The sequence below is a fragment of the Gouania willdenowi genome, chromosome 10, assembly GCF_900634775.1.
Source record: "Gouania willdenowi chromosome 10, fGouWil2.1, whole genome shotgun sequence".
Classification (NCBI taxonomy): domain Eukaryota; kingdom Metazoa; phylum Chordata; class Actinopteri; order Blenniiformes; family Gobiesocidae; genus Gouania; species Gouania willdenowi.
The window spans coordinates 40,560,241-40,576,829 of record NC_041053.1 but is presented as its reverse complement, the minus strand read 5'-3'; the positions used below and the strand labels follow the sequence as shown (position 1 = coordinate 40,576,829).

The 16,589-nt window shown below is 38.5% G+C and overlaps 2 protein-coding genes across 5 annotated transcripts; one reads left to right on the top strand and one right to left on the bottom strand.

Annotated features, from left to right (window-relative positions):
- Nucleotides 1-10,414, bottom strand: slc36a1 (solute carrier family 36 member 1). 4 transcript variants are annotated; one of them, XM_028460171.1, is made up of 12 exons: nt 10,227-10,414; nt 5,405-5,521; nt 4,444-4,558; nt 4,285-4,375; nt 4,112-4,200; nt 2,713-2,802; nt 2,557-2,641; nt 2,260-2,487; nt 1,464-1,562; nt 1,216-1,382; nt 704-873; nt 1-624 (listed from the first exon to the last, which is right to left on the bottom strand). In XM_028460171.1, exons 3-12 carry the CDS (start codon nt 4,524-4,526, stop codon nt 362-364), a joined length of 1,365 nt encoding a protein of 454 aa, XP_028315972.1. In that variant the 5' UTR covers nt 4,527-4,558; nt 5,405-5,521; nt 10,227-10,414; the 3' UTR covers nt 1-361. The 4 variants fall into 4 exon arrangements, with proteins under 4 accessions (XP_028315972.1, XP_028315971.1, XP_028315969.1 ...); XM_028460170.1 differs by having other exon boundaries at nt 5,415-5,521; XM_028460168.1 differs by having other exon boundaries at nt 5,437-5,521.
- Nucleotides 10,415-11,326: 912 nt separating this feature from the next.
- On the top strand, nt 11,327-15,850 carry atox1 (antioxidant 1 copper chaperone). The gene is made up of 4 exons (XM_028459971.1): nt 11,327-11,480; nt 12,825-12,900; nt 15,317-15,456; nt 15,553-15,850. The coding sequence occupies exons 1-3, from the start codon at nt 11,475-11,477 to the stop codon at nt 15,439-15,441; spliced, it is 207 nt and encodes a 68-aa protein (XP_028315772.1). The 5' UTR covers nt 11,327-11,474; the 3' UTR covers nt 15,442-15,456; nt 15,553-15,850.
- The last annotated feature ends 739 nt before the right edge of the window (nt 15,851-16,589 follow it).

Here is a 16,589-nt window from a genome sequence, read left to right as displayed (position 1 = left end):
TAATGGTTAATCATGTTTATTTACACACAGATTGGTCACATGATCACACGTTAAAATATTAGCACGTAAAAAAAAAAGGTTAAAAATAAATTGTAATAAAAAACTTTTTAAATGTAGTTTTAAATTAAAATAAATCTTTAAATAAAAGTGAAGCTGTAGCGCCCTCTGACAGTCACACAGAGCGAGGCTCCGTCCACAGCCACCACGTTTGTACGAGCTTTAAACGTGACATGACCCACCCAAGTCTTCAGATCAGAGTCAGGGTTGGTTCGGGGTCGCAGAGGTCAGACCTCCTTCAGAACAGAATCACAGCCCGTGAGGAAAGGCGCCTTCAGAATAAAAGCAGTGAGTCTGTACACTGTCACTGCAGCATCCCCTGCTGTTGCTTGAGGGTGTTGCGTGCAATGAGCTCAGAGATTGCGATGTAGGTTCCGGAGACGAAGCCGACGGCGCCAATCAGGCTGATGATGAGGTTCTTGAGGAGCAGCGGTGGCGTGAGGCCATCGTCGTGGAACGTGAGGATCTGCAGCAGCGGAGGAAAGATCAGCGCCAGGAAGCTGCTGCTCACTGAGCCCACCAGAGAGATCACCAGGTCCAGCTCCGGGATCAGCACCGCCAGGATGCCTGCAGCCAGGGGTCACAGGTTACCATGGAAACAGAGGAGGGGGCAGAGTGAGGTAGTAAAGAGGTGAATCACACTGACAGGTGAAGATGACCAGCATGGTTCGCAACAGTAGGTCCACGGTCTTCTTCCAACGCTCCGACAACCGGGACAGGACCGGTGGGATGAGGATCTCAGCGGGAACGTAGAACTGTAATGCAAACGTGATGAAGATCCCAAAGCAGTACAACAGCTTCACCACCTGATACATCCTGTAGGGGGCGACAGGTCATTCAATCACACCAGCCCTCTTAGCCCACATTAATACAAGGTCACATGATGAAGAAGGAGATGAGTATTGACTAGTTGACAGAAGCAGACAGGAGGACTGGGTTCAAACTTTAGGAGTTAGCCGGTGATCGCGTTGACCGGTGATCATGGTTGTGTTAGGTGGTGATCATTTTGTTAGCTTGTGATCGTGTTAGCCGGTGTTTGTGGTAGTAGCCGGTGATCTTGTTAGCTGGTGATGCAGCAGCCGGGCAGGTTCAGGGTGATGCTGCCTCTGCTGCTGTGTGTGTGTGTGTGTGTGTGTGTGTGTGTTAGAATGTGTGTACCAGCAGTCTGGCAGGTTGAGGGTGATACTTCCTCCGATGTTTTCTCTAAAACACATGTATCCGATGGTTCCCAGGCTGATGTAGAGGAAAGTGACGATGCTCATGCCAACGTAAAGAACCACAGAAAAGCTCTGAGGCCTGTGCATCTTGTTCTCCAGAGGGAGAACCTGCAAACACACACACACAGCATCTGACAAATTATAGAGACCTCCTAGACTCTAATCACCAATCAGAATGAGAAGACTCACCACGCCGATGCCCTCGAAGGCGAAGATGGCCGTCCCAAAGAACAGAGGATAATCTTTGGCTTGTCCCACTTTGGGCAGATCACTGGGATCAGAGATGTGCTACACACACACACACACACACACACACACACAGACAAGAGAGAGAGAGAGAGAGAAAGAGTCTGTTCCCTGGTCATGACGTCACTGGAGTGATAAAGTGACCAAAAAGCTACTACTATATTGAAGTGACTGCAGTCGCGTTCGGTGTGAACGCACCTTTATACAAACCCAGCGTAAACAAACGGAGTAATATAGAAACAAACTAGCGCGGGCATTTAAGAATCCAAAAAAACAAATCGAAATTCACACATCTTCGTAACGGTTCTGGAACCGGTTCTCGGTGCACAACCCTATCAATAACAGATCAATAACAGATCTACACGTTTCACAATCTATCATATGTTAGACCAGAGGTTCCAAACCTTTTTCAGCTCATCACCCCATTTTTATATCACAAATATTTGGTGAACTCAGAGATGTTTTTTTTCTCATTTGTTATGTGTTACAAATACAGAATAGTCAGGATTAGTGTGCGTGATTAGTTATATTTGAGAAAGTGAGTTGTTTGAGATTGTGTGTGGAAAAGCATAAAAATAATAATAAATATATCATTTTAATCAGTAATTTTCAATCAATTAGTACAATTACTAGATATTTCAAGCAACAGGCACACAACAGCTCACTCTCTGTCTTTCAAAAACAGCAATTGTGACATACGTCTGTCTCTCTCTGTGTGTGTGTGTGTGTGTGTGCTCACAGTGAGGGAGTAGTAGTAGATGAGCAGCAGGCTAACAGTCATCATCAGGTTGGCGATGAGGGAAAACGGGGCGAGGACGTTGAGACTGGGAGTGAAGACGAGGAGGATGAGGAAGGGCAGAAAGCACAGCATGTAGAGACGGGAGTCCATACTGGGAACGCCCACCACCGTCTGATTGGTCAGGTTCACCTGACAGGAGACGGTGGTGGCGTTGGCTGCCTCCACCACCTACACACACACACACACGTTAGGCTGTTTGTCTGTGTGCACGTTGCGTGTTCTCTCTGGGCTCCTCACCTGTTTGACGTTGTCACTGAGGAAGACGAAGTACACGCAGCAGAAGCCCAGCTGAGTGATGATGAGGAAGATGTTGACAGTTCTCCTGCTCAGACACATGTGATTGATTGATTGATTGTTTGATTGATTGATTGAGAGTGTGTGTGTGTGTCTTACTTTCCCCACTGTGAATGTCTCCGCAGTGATGTCACGTTCTCCATCGCATACTGAACTGCTTCACCGTACGTTAGGGACGGACGATTCATCCTACACACAGAGAGAGAGAGAGAGAGAGAGAGAGAGAGAGAGAAGTGAGGTGTGCTGTGGTCAATACAGAATGAGGGAGTGTGTAGGAACCACAGCTTCCTGTTTGAATCAGATGATGTTTGTGTGTCTACGGTCGCACACTAACACACACACTGGCTACGTTTACATGAGAGCTTCAATTCCCCTTTAATTCAGAACAAAAATTAAATCCTCTTTAAACTGACCTTGTAAACGCCTAATTCAGAATGAAAATGGCTATTCCGCTTTAAACAAAAATCATCAATCTTATTGTAATTTTAATTGCTATAAATTATTACCGGTCATTCTACGCATGTCATCCTGTCGCAATGAATCGCTGTGACGACATAATCCAAGATGGCCGCCTGAAGCTAAAGTGAAATTGAATAGAGGCGAATAATCGTGTTTTCCATGTAAAACATCAATTCTGAATTACTATTTCCATATAAACACGAAGCAGAATCAGGGTATATGCAGGAATCCTGAGGTTAATTTCAATACCTTTTTAAGACTTTTTAAAAAACCTTTCAGAAAATGTAAGAACTCGTTGCCACTTTATCATCTTTAACAGTTGTAGTTTGCAATTTAACAGAAATGATGTAATCTGAGAAGGAATAAAACTTGAAGCCTCTGTCCTGCTCTGCTAGTGTTTCCTGCTTAAAACCCGAATCTCACGACGTATCCAGTTTTGTCCTTGCCACAAGTGAACGTCAGCAATGTCCGAATCCAGAACAGAAACATCGACTTAAAAATATCAGAAACGCCTTTGTTTGAGTTGAATGAGTGATGATTCACCGCTGTGTTGAAACACCAGATAACAGCAGTTGGCGTGCCGCCCATAGCCACCCTTATGTCAGAAGACAATAAAACAGAGGTCGCGGTCGTAGCTGTGTTGGCTAGCTCACCTGTCACGTTACCAGGTGGTTGTGTTGCTGGTGGACCACAGAAATCCACAGCTACTGCTGTCTGTGGCCAACAGCTGTCATCCTCCCATTTTTGTTTTCTCCTCGTCTGTTTTAGCACCAGAACATTCGCTGTCCTGTGACGCTGTACCCGTACACGTCCCGATACAATCTAGCTCCGAGTACGCAATCGAGTCAAAGCTTGAATACCAATAAAATTTAATACCTCATAAAATCACGATTAAGACTTTTTAATACTTTTGGAATAACTAATTCCGAATTAAAAACATAATGTAACTGTGGCCACTGACTGGAATGTTAAGAAACATCACACACAAGTTCTTACTCACTGTGTGTTCCTAACGTGTGTGTGTGTGTGTGAGACTCACTTTGCACTGAGATGATGAGAACATGTGACCAGCAGCCTCATGCAGTGAACAGCAATTATCCCCATAATGAGCAGACTGACGGGCCCCAGCTGAAGGACACACACACACACACGTACATTTATATGATGGTCACATATTTACATGTATGTGTGTGTGTGCGCGCGCGCGCTCACCACCAGCCCTGCGTTCCTCACAGCCAATGGCAGACCGAGCAGACCCGTCCCGATGTTTCCTTTCAGCAGGTGAATCAGTGTTTGGAGGAATCTACCACAGGAAGTGACATCACAGGGTTAGTCCATGTACAACACACACACACGGCGTTGTGCACTCACGATGTCCCTGGGCGTCCTCCATTCCTCTCGTAGTTCCTCTGAGAACGGGACGGCCCAGGAGGGGACGGACACAGAGCGTCCATCTCTGAGGGGATCTGATCAGAGAGCAGAGAGCCTGTGGGACAGGACACTGGGTTTGTTTCCTGTTTCTGTTTAAACAGTAAAACCATTAAACATGTGTAAACCTGCAGCCATCATGATCTTTGATTGGACCATTACTCAGATCACTGGATCCACTGCTCACTGATGCTTTATATCGATTCATCCATTAGATCCATTTATATCCCTACGATCCAACTACATCGATCTGTGCTCGGCAAGTTGTCCTACCTGACGACATTAATCGATCTAAAATGGTTTTAAAAGGTAATCAATCGATTGTATTGATACAAAGAAATAACTCACTGGATTTAAGCACAGCAGACTTTATATGAATGAGTTTTTAAATATCTTTCAATATTAAAGGCGTTATTGTTTGACCTTCTGGCAGCGTTCATGTAGCATTAGCTTGTTAGCATTAGCTCAGCAGAAACCTCATGTTAAAAGGAAAAGTATCAGGTTCAACCACTGCTCATTTAACCTAAAAAGATGTTGATTTCACTTCATTTTTGATAATAATATTGTATTATTTTTAGTCAGGCAAACCTAATATGTATTTTTATTGAAAATGTATTGACTATTGACAATGAGAGCAGAAAAGTGTTGGTTGGACTTTAATCAAATAAAATGTGAATGCATTTGCCATTAAATGTTGTTTACATGTTTTTTTATGTCAATAATTAATTTATAGATGATTTCCTTACAAGAAACATCAGGAATCTAGAGTAAAGCTCACCTGTACTGTCCAGTATCAGAGGTTTATTTCACTCACATTGTGCATATTATTATTTTTAGATAAAGTCACTGAATTGTTCTGGATCGAGTCGTTGCTAAAAATAATTGTTGAAACCCTACTGCTCACTCAGGTTCACCTGGATCACTGCACACACACACCTTCGGCTCTGTCCACGTCACTGGATGTCATCATGGCTCAGTGCTAGAGTGCAGAGGAGCTCAGAGTAGAGAGGAAGCTCCTCTTCTGTAACGACATTGGTGAGAAAACATCAATGTTATGGTTTCAATTTACTCGTATCTCCTGACATGTTTCGACTGCCAACTGTAAGACTACCTCAGTCAACATTTGTGAAGAAAGCAGAACAAAAATGACTTCCAGTTAATCTTCGTCTGGTGAAAAAACCCATGAAACCACAGTAACAATGAAGTGAGAACACTTCATAATGAAAGTGTATCACTTCAGGGGGTGATGGTATAACAACAGTAATTAGGCTTGTAATCAGAGGGTCATTGGTTCTAAACCAGGGGTGTCAAACTCATCTTAGTTCAGGGGCCCAAATATGGACCAGTTTGACCTCAAATGGGCCACAGAATTTAGGTGGGAAAAAAAACTTCAACATTATTGTACCTAGTTTCATTTCAACTTCAGTTCAAATTCACTTCAAAAACTCTTGATTTTTTTTTTAACCAATTTGTGTCATTTAGAGGATTTTTGTGGAATTGTTTGTGAGAAATTGCAAGATTTATGGAAAAATTGAGAGCTCTTTCCATAGTTGGCAAATTAAAAATTCATGTGATTTAAACAAAGCCCCTAAAAATATTGTGGAGTTGGTGATTTTGAGATATCTACAACTGGATTATTTGGTATTTTACACATTGATTCTTAATGTTTTTCTGTAATTTTAACTTTCTCCTGTGGGCCAAATTGGATGCTTTAAAGACCATGTGTCAAACTCAAGGTCCGGAGGCCAATTCCGACCCTTTAGGGCATCCAATTCGGCCCCGAAGGAAAAAGTAAAAATTACAGAAAAACATTAAGAATCAATGTGTAAATTACCAACTAATTCCATTGTTTATATCACAATTCAATTTGGCTTTACAATATTTGCCAGCACTCACAGTTTGCCCAAGTTTATATGACATGAATACAGTAATTTTTAAAAGAAAGTTGTTCAAAGAACTCAATCTTTCCAAAGATCCTGCAATTGAACTCAAATTATTCCACAAAATTTCCCCAAATTAAATAAAAAATAATCACAAAATCAAGTAAATGTAGGTGAATATCCTTCAGGGACTGATATTATTTCTTATGTTGTTTTCATATTTTCTGTTATTTCACTGTAGGATGTTGAGCTTAACCCTTAGTGCTGGTGTTTTACGTCACGTCACATAAATGCGTCTGTAAATTAAATCTTGTAATGTAATCTTTTCTAATTTCTCTACAAGACTTCATATCCCACAATGCAAAGCTGAAGTGGAAACTTTTCCAAAGGGCACAAGATTGATTGTATGTTTATGGAGGAGCTTAAACAAACATTTGAGCAGTAATCCATCTCTACCTTAGACGTGAGGCCCAGCTTTATGGTGGCACTCAGGTGAGAGTGTAAAATGTGTCGCACAAGTGTAAAGAACTGTGACGTACACAGAGATCATGTAACTCCAGACATTAAAAAGTAGAAGCACAAAGCTTTCCAGGATCAGAGACACAACAATGAAACAATGAAACACAAGTCACATGAGCATAAAACATGAAGCTACTTGTGTGTTTCTTCATCAGTTTCACTTTTATTTCCTATAAATCAGGGCAGTTCAGGGGCCAAATACAAAGTAGAGACAGAAAAAAAAGCAACTGAAAGTACATTAATGTCCCCAAGTTTGCAATTTGACGTATAAATGATACATGAAGTACGTAAGTGACAGAAATCAGTCTCTGCAGGATTCTCTCTTTGAAATTTCATTTATTTTTGTGACCAATTTTCATTTATTTAATTTTGGGGAAATTGTGTGAAATAATTTGATGAAAATGTGAGTCCTTTGAACAATTTGGGATTTAAAATGACTGCAGTCATGTGATGAAATAAAAGCGTGGGAAAAATTGACATCCTCCAAATATTGTGGAGTTTCATTGAATTTGTGTATTTTATTATTTAGTAATTTAGACAATATTTCATGGTTGTTTTGTTTTTTTACATTCTCCTGCAGGCCGAATTGGATGCTCAAAAGCACGGGTGTCAAATCTATTTTGAGGTTCAGGGGCCAAATATGGACTGGTTTTAAACTGAAGTGGGCCGCAGATTACATGTGATAAAACACACTTTTTATTTCTGTGCCATTGTTGGCACTTCTATGTATAATACTATTTAAAGTATGTAAAACACCAACAAACTCTAAGCAATTAGTGACAGATATCAGGATCTTCACTTCAATTTCCTTGTTTTTGTGACGAATTTTCATTTAATTTTGGTAAATCTTTGGAACTCATTTGAGGAAAATTGTAGAATTTTGTAAGAATTGAAAGTTTTTACAACAATTTCAGATTAGAAATCATCATGTGATGTAGGTATGGAAAAACTGTGAGCCCTGGAAAAAAGTACAGTTTTATTGTCATTTTTACTTTCTCCTACAGGCCAAATTGGATGTCTAAAGGGCCGGATGTGGGCCCCGGGCCTCGAGTTTGACACACTGATAAAAGTTATCTTGGGTTTATTCATTTTACTTGTGTTGTTGCTCTATAAATTTAAACATCTGGTTTATTTAGTGACCTGCACAGGTTATTTATTGTTTCCTTGTGTTTTCAACACTACTCCATAATTTCATTTAGTGAGATCAGCTGCTATTGTCTAACCTAGAGCTGGGCGATATATCGAGATTCAAAATATATCGAGTTTTCTATTTTGGCGATACAGAGAATTACAATATTGCCTACATCGATATACAATTTTATAGCTTACTTTGTGTCAAAATACCCGTTTTAGGAGGCGCTGCTTTCAGAACAGCATGGAAAACACAGTTAGATGGACTTCTGAGTGCGTTCTAACCAGGGCTTTAAATTAACTGTTTAGATCACCAGCCAGCATAACTAGTAGATTCTTAAAGTTACCAGCCAACCAGATTTTACACTCAGGTCACTCGCGACCTGATATCCATTTAGTAATAAAACTCCTCAATTTCTTCTTCTTTTCAGATCCTCTTTCAATTTCCCCTGATTCAGCAGCAGCCTTCCTTTTTTTGTAGTTCAGGTTTTTCAACACCCGATAAATGTCTCCAGGTTTGTTTGATTTTTCCCAGCTAATTTTACTACTAAATTTCAGATCCTATTGTTTGTTTTGCACCGTTCTGTTTGTCTTCTCCGATACAAAACCATAATCACGCTAACGTGAGCACGTAGCCAATTGTTGAATGACAAGTCACGACATATTGTTCATGGGAAATGTAGGATTAGTAAAACAAGCAGTGTTGCCAGATACAAATTTCCTTTTAAAGTCTGGCAACAATGACTTTCTGCAGCGATTCAAACAGACGCAGCAGTGGTGTTTCGTTCTTCACCAGCCAAAATGGCTAGTAACGTTACCTGCCAAAGTTAATTTTTGCCCGCAATTGGTGGGTGTTAATTTAAAGCCCTGGTTCTAACCCAGACCTTCCCCTAAACAAACCACACTACAGAACTCACCACACGTGCCGTCCTTTATAGCACAAAAAGCCAAAATGGCACAATAAATGAGCCGGTTTGGCATTTTGCAATCCGTGTATCATTCGTTTTTCATTATGTAACAAAAACGTGAAAAACGAAAAATTTGTATCCAAAACCAAACTGAAATAACGGAAAACGCCTTGTTTTTCAAATTCAAGCTCTTTTGCTTCGGTACAGAAAACAAAAAACGGAAAACGAACACCTTTATTTTTCTTCTCTCTATTACCAATTTGCTAAAGTACGTGACCCGGAAGTGAAGCGTTACACATTCTGAGATATCTTTAGCTCTGCAACACTTATGAGTCTCTAAATCCTCCGAAATGTCCGTGAGGAGGTTCTGTGCCCAACACCAGCTAAAGCGAAAAGGACATGTTTCGGATGCACAGTTGGAAGCAGCGATCTTGTCATGCCAAACTGCCGTTAGCATAGCCGTTAGCGTCGGATGAGAGTACACTTCCGGGTCACGTACTTTGGCAAATCGGTAATGGAGAAAACGAATAAAGGTGTTTGTTTTCTGTACCGAAGCAAAAGAGCTTGAATTGAAAAACAAGGCCTTTTCCGTTTTTTCATTTTGGTTTTGCAAACAAATATCAGATGAGTGTTTTTTTCGTTTTCCATGTTTTTGCTACATAATGAAAAACGAATGAACGAATGATACACTGATTTTTTGCATTAGCAAATATAGAATTGTCTTTCTGGTCAAACTTAATTTATATCGTAGGTCACCATTTTCAGAAAAAAAATATTGATACGAATTTGGGTCCATATCGCCCAGCGCTAATCGAACCATCGCCCTGTGCAGGGTGCCGCGCACCTGCACACACACAGCTGACCGGGTCGTGGTTGTGAACCAGACCACGTTAAACATATAACTACAGGTTTGAGGCTAAACCAAGGGTGGTGTTGTGGAGATACTGGTCTGCCTGTCAGATGATGACAGTTTAAACATGTTTATTTTCGTGTAAACCGGACAAACAATTCCAAACACTGGTTGAAACGTTAATTTCGGACGTGTTTATCGGTCTAAATGAAAGCAGAAAGAGGCTAACAGTCTGCTGGTGATGGAAAAGATGATGTCAGATTATTATAAACTCTTTAAGTCGCTCAAATTGTTCAATAACAAAGAATTGTCACGATTTTATGATCACAAAGTCCGCTACTGGTTAACGCAGTAACGCGCGGGCCTGATACACCGAGTCTGACCGGTTGCTAGCTGGCGTTAGCCCGCGATTAGAGCGGGGCTTCCTCGGCCTCATACCTGCCTTTCTCCCGGTGAACCGTCCGGTGCTCGGGGCCCTTCGCTCCAGGTGACTCCACTCCTCCTCTTGAGCTGATTCCCAGCTGAGCCTCGTCGTCCCGCCCGGTGAACCGGAGACTGTCTGAGGCGGCGCGCACCCGCTGCGCGACCTAATTTGGAGAACGGGCACGCGCAGCGTCACAAGGAGCCAGCGGTGCAGTCACGTGATTGGAGGACGTGAGGATAACGGTTTCCATGGAGACGTAAGTATTATTATTATTACTATTTATTTGAATTTTTTTCTTTTCATATATAAATAACATTTATGAGGTGTATTCAGAGTTGGGGTCAATTATATTTGTAATCGTAATTTTAAAAGTCTGTTGCTGTCATAATCGTAATTAAATTGTATTTGAGTTTAGATACTTTATAATTGCAATTGCCATGACAATTCTATAAAAAAATGTCAATTATAATTTAAGGCAAAAGGAAGATTAACTTTTATTAGGTTATTTATTTCGGGCTCAGTAATTGGGATTAATTTTGTGATTGTGATTAAGTAATTTTCTAGAACCTTAGTAATTGATAATGTAATTGTGATTGACTTTCTGAGGATAAAAATTATTGTAATTAATTAATTAATTAATTGTAATTGTAATTTAATTGTAACTGAACATTGCTAATTGAAAACGTAATTGTAACTGAAAAATTGAATTGACCTCAACTCTTGGCGTATATGATGTGAATTTGTCTAATATAAATATTAATAAGAGAAAGTAATTTTAACTTGCGAGGGATAGAGATATTGGGGAAAAAATTAAAATAAATAAATAAATTGAGAACAGTGATCAGACTATGGAGTCATTATGACGACATCAAATTATCACTTAATATGTTCAAACAGAATGTGAAATGTATTATGCTGAGTTGTGACAATGACTGTGTTGCAGTGTTTGCCTTTTTTAAATGTAATTATTTTTAATGGAGGGGACAGATATTACAAGTTTTACTTCTTCCTGCTCATTTTTATTCTTTTTTTCCAACGTGGAGGTGAAATAAATGTGTTTTAATGTCTTGAATGAAATAAACAAACAAAACAAAAATGTTGAGGGGGGTGGAAACGTCACGTGATGTCCTGCTGACGGAGCTCGGTGTAGCTGTTGGAGCCTCTTTCTTTTCCTCAGTATTTTACACCGTCTTTAAAGCCTTTAAACCGTCACTGCGTGAAAGTTTGCCTCCGTCTGAGCTCCGAAGACTCCAACCTTAATCATGACGGTGAGTCAACCAGGAAAACACCGCTGAAACCGAGCTTTAGCTTGTGCTTAGCACCAAGCTAACACTGTCACGTGACGCGAAGATCCTCATCCGTGACGTCACGATACCGCACGTAGTGCCAAAACATGATTATATGTTACTAGTGAAAAACTAATAAATGATGATTAGACACAGAGTCAGGCTACAATGGCCTCATGTTAAGGATTTACTATATTCGCGAGTGGTGAAATAACAAAGTTGGGGTCCAAAATAAAAGTCGCATATTGAAAATTAGTTTTATAACCCAAGAAAGAGTAACCTTTATACTATAAATTAAAACGTAGATCTGATTTTTTTCGTACATTGACACATGCAGTTATGGGCCAAAGAAAATAATAAGGTTGCAACAACGAATCGATAAAATCAATAAAAATCGATGATTAAAAGCGTTGGCAACGAATATCATTAGCGATTCGTTGCATCGTGCGATTTATGACTGATCGTGATTAATTTAGATAGATACTTTATTGATCCCAAGGGAAATTCAAGGCATCCAGTAGCAGTATACAAGACATAAGTACAGTAAACAATATACAGTAAAAGTATTAAAAAGTCATTATTGACCAATTCATCGATTATGAAAATAATCTTTAGTTGCAGCCAGGGTTGGGGTCAATTCTAATTGTGATTGCATAATTGGTAATTCATTACAATTTTGACGTAATTATAATTAAAATTGTAATTGAAAAATATGTTGCTGATAATCGTAATCGTATTTGAATTGTAATTGAGTTTAGATAGTTGACTTTGTAATTGTAATTGACATGAACATGGTAAAATAATATTTGTAATTTTAATTGTAATTGCAAAAAATGCTGGTCAACATAATTGTAATTGAATATAGATAATTGAAGACGTAATTGTAATTTAAAAATGTAATTGACCCCAACCCTGGTTGCAGGTCTAGAAAAATAGTTTTTTTAAAAAAGTTTTTTTTTCATATTTCTAGAGCGTGTGAGCCAAGAACCAATGCATATATGTAACTAATCATTAGTGATGGGAACAGTCTATGTTCATAGCTCTATGCTGATCACATTACAGGGAGCTGAGACATATGCTAAGTACTTTACTGAAGACCCAAACATGTTCCAGACCCAAACACACACATTCACACACTTTTTTTTAAAGTGTATAGCAGATCTGTTTATATATTCTGAGAGTAGGTGGAGCTTATTACTACCATATTTACCTTTCTATGTGATGTTCCTGATATAATGGAAGATGAAAATGGAAGAAAAATAAGGACACGTGTGTGTGTGTGTGTGTGTGTGTGTGTGTGTGTGTGTGTGTGTGTGTGTGTGACAGAAACATGAGTTTGAGGTGAACATGACGTGTGAAGGATGTTCTGGAGCTGTGAGCAGAGTTCTAAACAAACTGGGAGGTGAGATCCAAAACACTAACTTTTTTAAAAATGTTATCCCTAAACAGTGAAATTGTACAAGCTTTTAAATTGATCTGCTAACTTAAAGGTTCCATGTCATGATATTTTTCACCCGTCTCCAAAAACATAGTATTTGAGGTTTAGCCTCTGAAAAGTCACTTTCTGAGCAACTCTTCACAAACAGGCTGATTTGCGGCCTACTAATGCATATTCATGAGTAGGCGTGTCTATATACGGGACATTGGCCGTGTTTACATTGGAGCTTTAATTCCTCTTTAAAGCAGAATAAAAGTTAATTCCTCTTTAACCTGACCTTGTAAACACTTATTTCCTAATGCTAATTTAATTCCAAATTTAACCTAATTCCAAATAAGGTGGCTGGCTTATTCCATTTTTAATTCCAAATTAAATAATTCCTCTTTCTTGTTAACAGTTAACAACACTTAAATCCGCTTTAAGTTCATTCCGGTTGTTCTGCGCATGTGAAACTTGGTGGTGGGTGGTGACATAATCCAACATGGCAGCCCGGAATAGAGCCGACACTATTTAATAAGAGACTTAAAAGACATGGATATAATGAAAATAGTGGATGGATGAAGGAAGGAATAATCATGTAGACTTTAACACATTTATTAAACACACACATGGAGCTCAGCAAACGGAACAGGCTTCATCTGACGGGTGATACTAAGACCCGGAGATGGAGTAAATGTGTCTCCATACTGCTGCACAATATCACCAAGTATATCATTGTAATGGTTGTTGGAGCAACTAGCTACTCCATAGTGCAGCCCGCCCCCCTCCCACCACTCCGTAGCTAATTTTCGACCCCAGGCTATAAATCCTGTTAAACCAGAACTGTTTCAGTGACTCAGTTGTGTTTTACATGCACTTACCTGATAATAAAGCAGAATAAAATCATTTTACTGCTATTTTTAAACTTGATGTAATTTAGGTCAATTTAAATGCTGAACTTATAGAGTTATTAAAGGATGAGTTCACTCAAAATGTACTTAGAATTTAAAAGGCTTATCTTAGGAGTATGACACTTTAATTTGGCCCCAGTAAGTTTGTCTACAGAGCCAGAGGCTTCACTTTCAGGACCAGGGTATATTCAGCCTAATATTTTAAAGGTTTCATTCACCCAAATAGTATTTATTAATAATATAATATCATACCTTAGTTGCTGAGACTGGCATTTAGACAAGTTGTGTAATTATCAGGTAAAATACAGAATGAGCCACACTAACAGAAGTCGGTCACCAGTTAAAATGGTCACAACTTAAACTATAACACCGGTGTAGATATAGAATCAACAGCCCTTTTTAAAAAAGACATACAAACAAAACAATATAATATATTGCCATTGTTATTTTGATTACTTTGATTTTAAAACCAATCAGAAATACAGTTTTGTTGGTATTTGGTTTTTCTGTTTTCCTGTTTCTGGTTTTAAATTAATAAAACAAAAACAAGAAATCTGTTTTTTTTTCTATTTTTTAATTTGGTTTTGAAATGAAATAACCAAAGATCAAAAGGTACATGGATTAAATAATAACTGAATCATATGTAATGGCCTTTGTGGTGTCTAATCGGGGAATTCAAACCCCTGGTTTGTGACGATAGAAAGTGTGAACTGTAACAGAAGTATTTTATTTGCAGTGTTGACAGAAGCTTGCATACACTTAGTTTAAAAAAACCTGACTTTACTATACGCATAAAAATCCTACTGTCATTTTCATTGATCTGGTGTGGCGATTAAAAAATAAATAATTAAAAAAAAAGGTGTAATTACATATATAATTGAAAGCTGCTGGTTTCTCCAAAAATAAATAGTAGTGACAACAGTGATATGTTGTTGGAGTATGTAATTATGCATTAATTTGTCATTGCATAGCCAGTGTTCTGAGCAAATTCTCAATTGAAAACAACCTGTACAATTGAATTAAAGGACATTTTGAGATTAAGACTATAACTGTAGTTCTTCTTTGCTGGGGAAGTCAGCCTGCAACAGCTTTCATATCTTTCAAAATTTACTTTACGGAGTAAAAGTTTATTTATTTATTTATTTTTTTTTAAACAATATTAAGATTTATCCTGAAATCAGTGAAAATATTAAAAAAGTGCTGAAAATGTGCGGCCGTAGAGAAGTGTAGAGCCCTCTCAGTTGTTATTATTATTATTATCATTATTATTATTATTATTATTATCATTCTGCTGTTGCTGCTTTTGCACCAACCATTAAAACTAATTCATTGTCTTGTGAAAACTCGACTTTTCTGATTCTCAACACACACACTTCCTCTTGGTTTGAGGTCACATGACCAACATCAGCAAGACTTTTACAGCTCACACAACTGCTGAATCAGCTCACACCGTCAGCTGACTCTGTGTGTGTGTGTGTGTGTGTGTGTAGGTGTTCAGTTTGAGATCGACCTTCCCAGGAAGTTGGTGGTGATCGATTCTGATAAAGATGTTGAGGTTCTTTTGGAGACGTTGAAGAAATGTGGGAAAGAAGTGAAATACATTGGAACCAAGTGATCATGTGACCTGACAGTGAGTGACAGGTTTTTACTAGACACACACACACACACAGTAAACAAACTTTGTTTACTTGCTATTTTGTCAGTTTGTGTTTGTGTGTCTTTGCAGGACTTTGTGAGTTTGACCGGATTGAATAAAATAAACCTGATTGAACAAAGCTGCTCGACCCTTCAAAATAAAAGTCTGCCATCCAATTCCTGAAGTACCAACGCTAAAAACCAGTGTGTGTGTGTGTGTGTGTGTGTGTGTGTGTGTGTGTGTGTGTGTGTGTGTGTGTGTGTGTGTGTGTGTGTGTGTGTGTGTGTGTGTGTGTGTGTGTGTGTGTGTGTGTGTGTGTCACTACAATCATGTACTTGCTGTAATCAAATGTTTGGTAATAAAGTGTCTGTGATTGGACCAAACTACAGCTCAGTGAGTTTGTGACTGACACAAAGAAAAGGTTCTGATTGGTTTCATTGTAATCTTTTCTCCAGTTTTCCATCTCTACGTTAGAGTTAGTAAAGTCTGTATCAGTGGAATCAAACACAGACTGATCAGTGGAACAAATATTTGCAGATAATGCAGCGTGGAAGTCGATTAGTGTGAAAAGTAATGTTGAGATTTGTCTTCTAATTCCATTGATCCCAACAAAGATCACAACAATAGAGCTAAACAGAGAAGATAGGGCTGATTTGCTACTGTACTAAAATACTTTTATACAGTTGGATTTCATAAAATTGATAGATATGAACGTGTGTTTTTAGTTCTGCTTTTCCTCTCCATAACGCTGGGATCGTTGCATAGCAACATGAAATGCATTTAAAAACCTTTCAGAAGAAAGTTCTTTACATTTTTACATTTCAATGCGAAACTTATGTTTTAATAAACAAGATGTAAATAATCAGCTGTAAGTTCTTAGTTTATATACACGATGAGTATAAATATAAATAAATGTAATAGTTAGAAAACAGTAATAGAAAACAATGAAAATAAATGATAAAGTTCATGATTAATATAAATTATAAATAGTTATAGACAAAATAAAATATAAAGTCCATAATTTAGAAACATTGAGTACAAACTATGAATAAAGTTAATCGTTTTTAAACAATGAATGTAAATTATAAATAAAACGTCATCATTGATTAAAATCACATTTGTAAAGT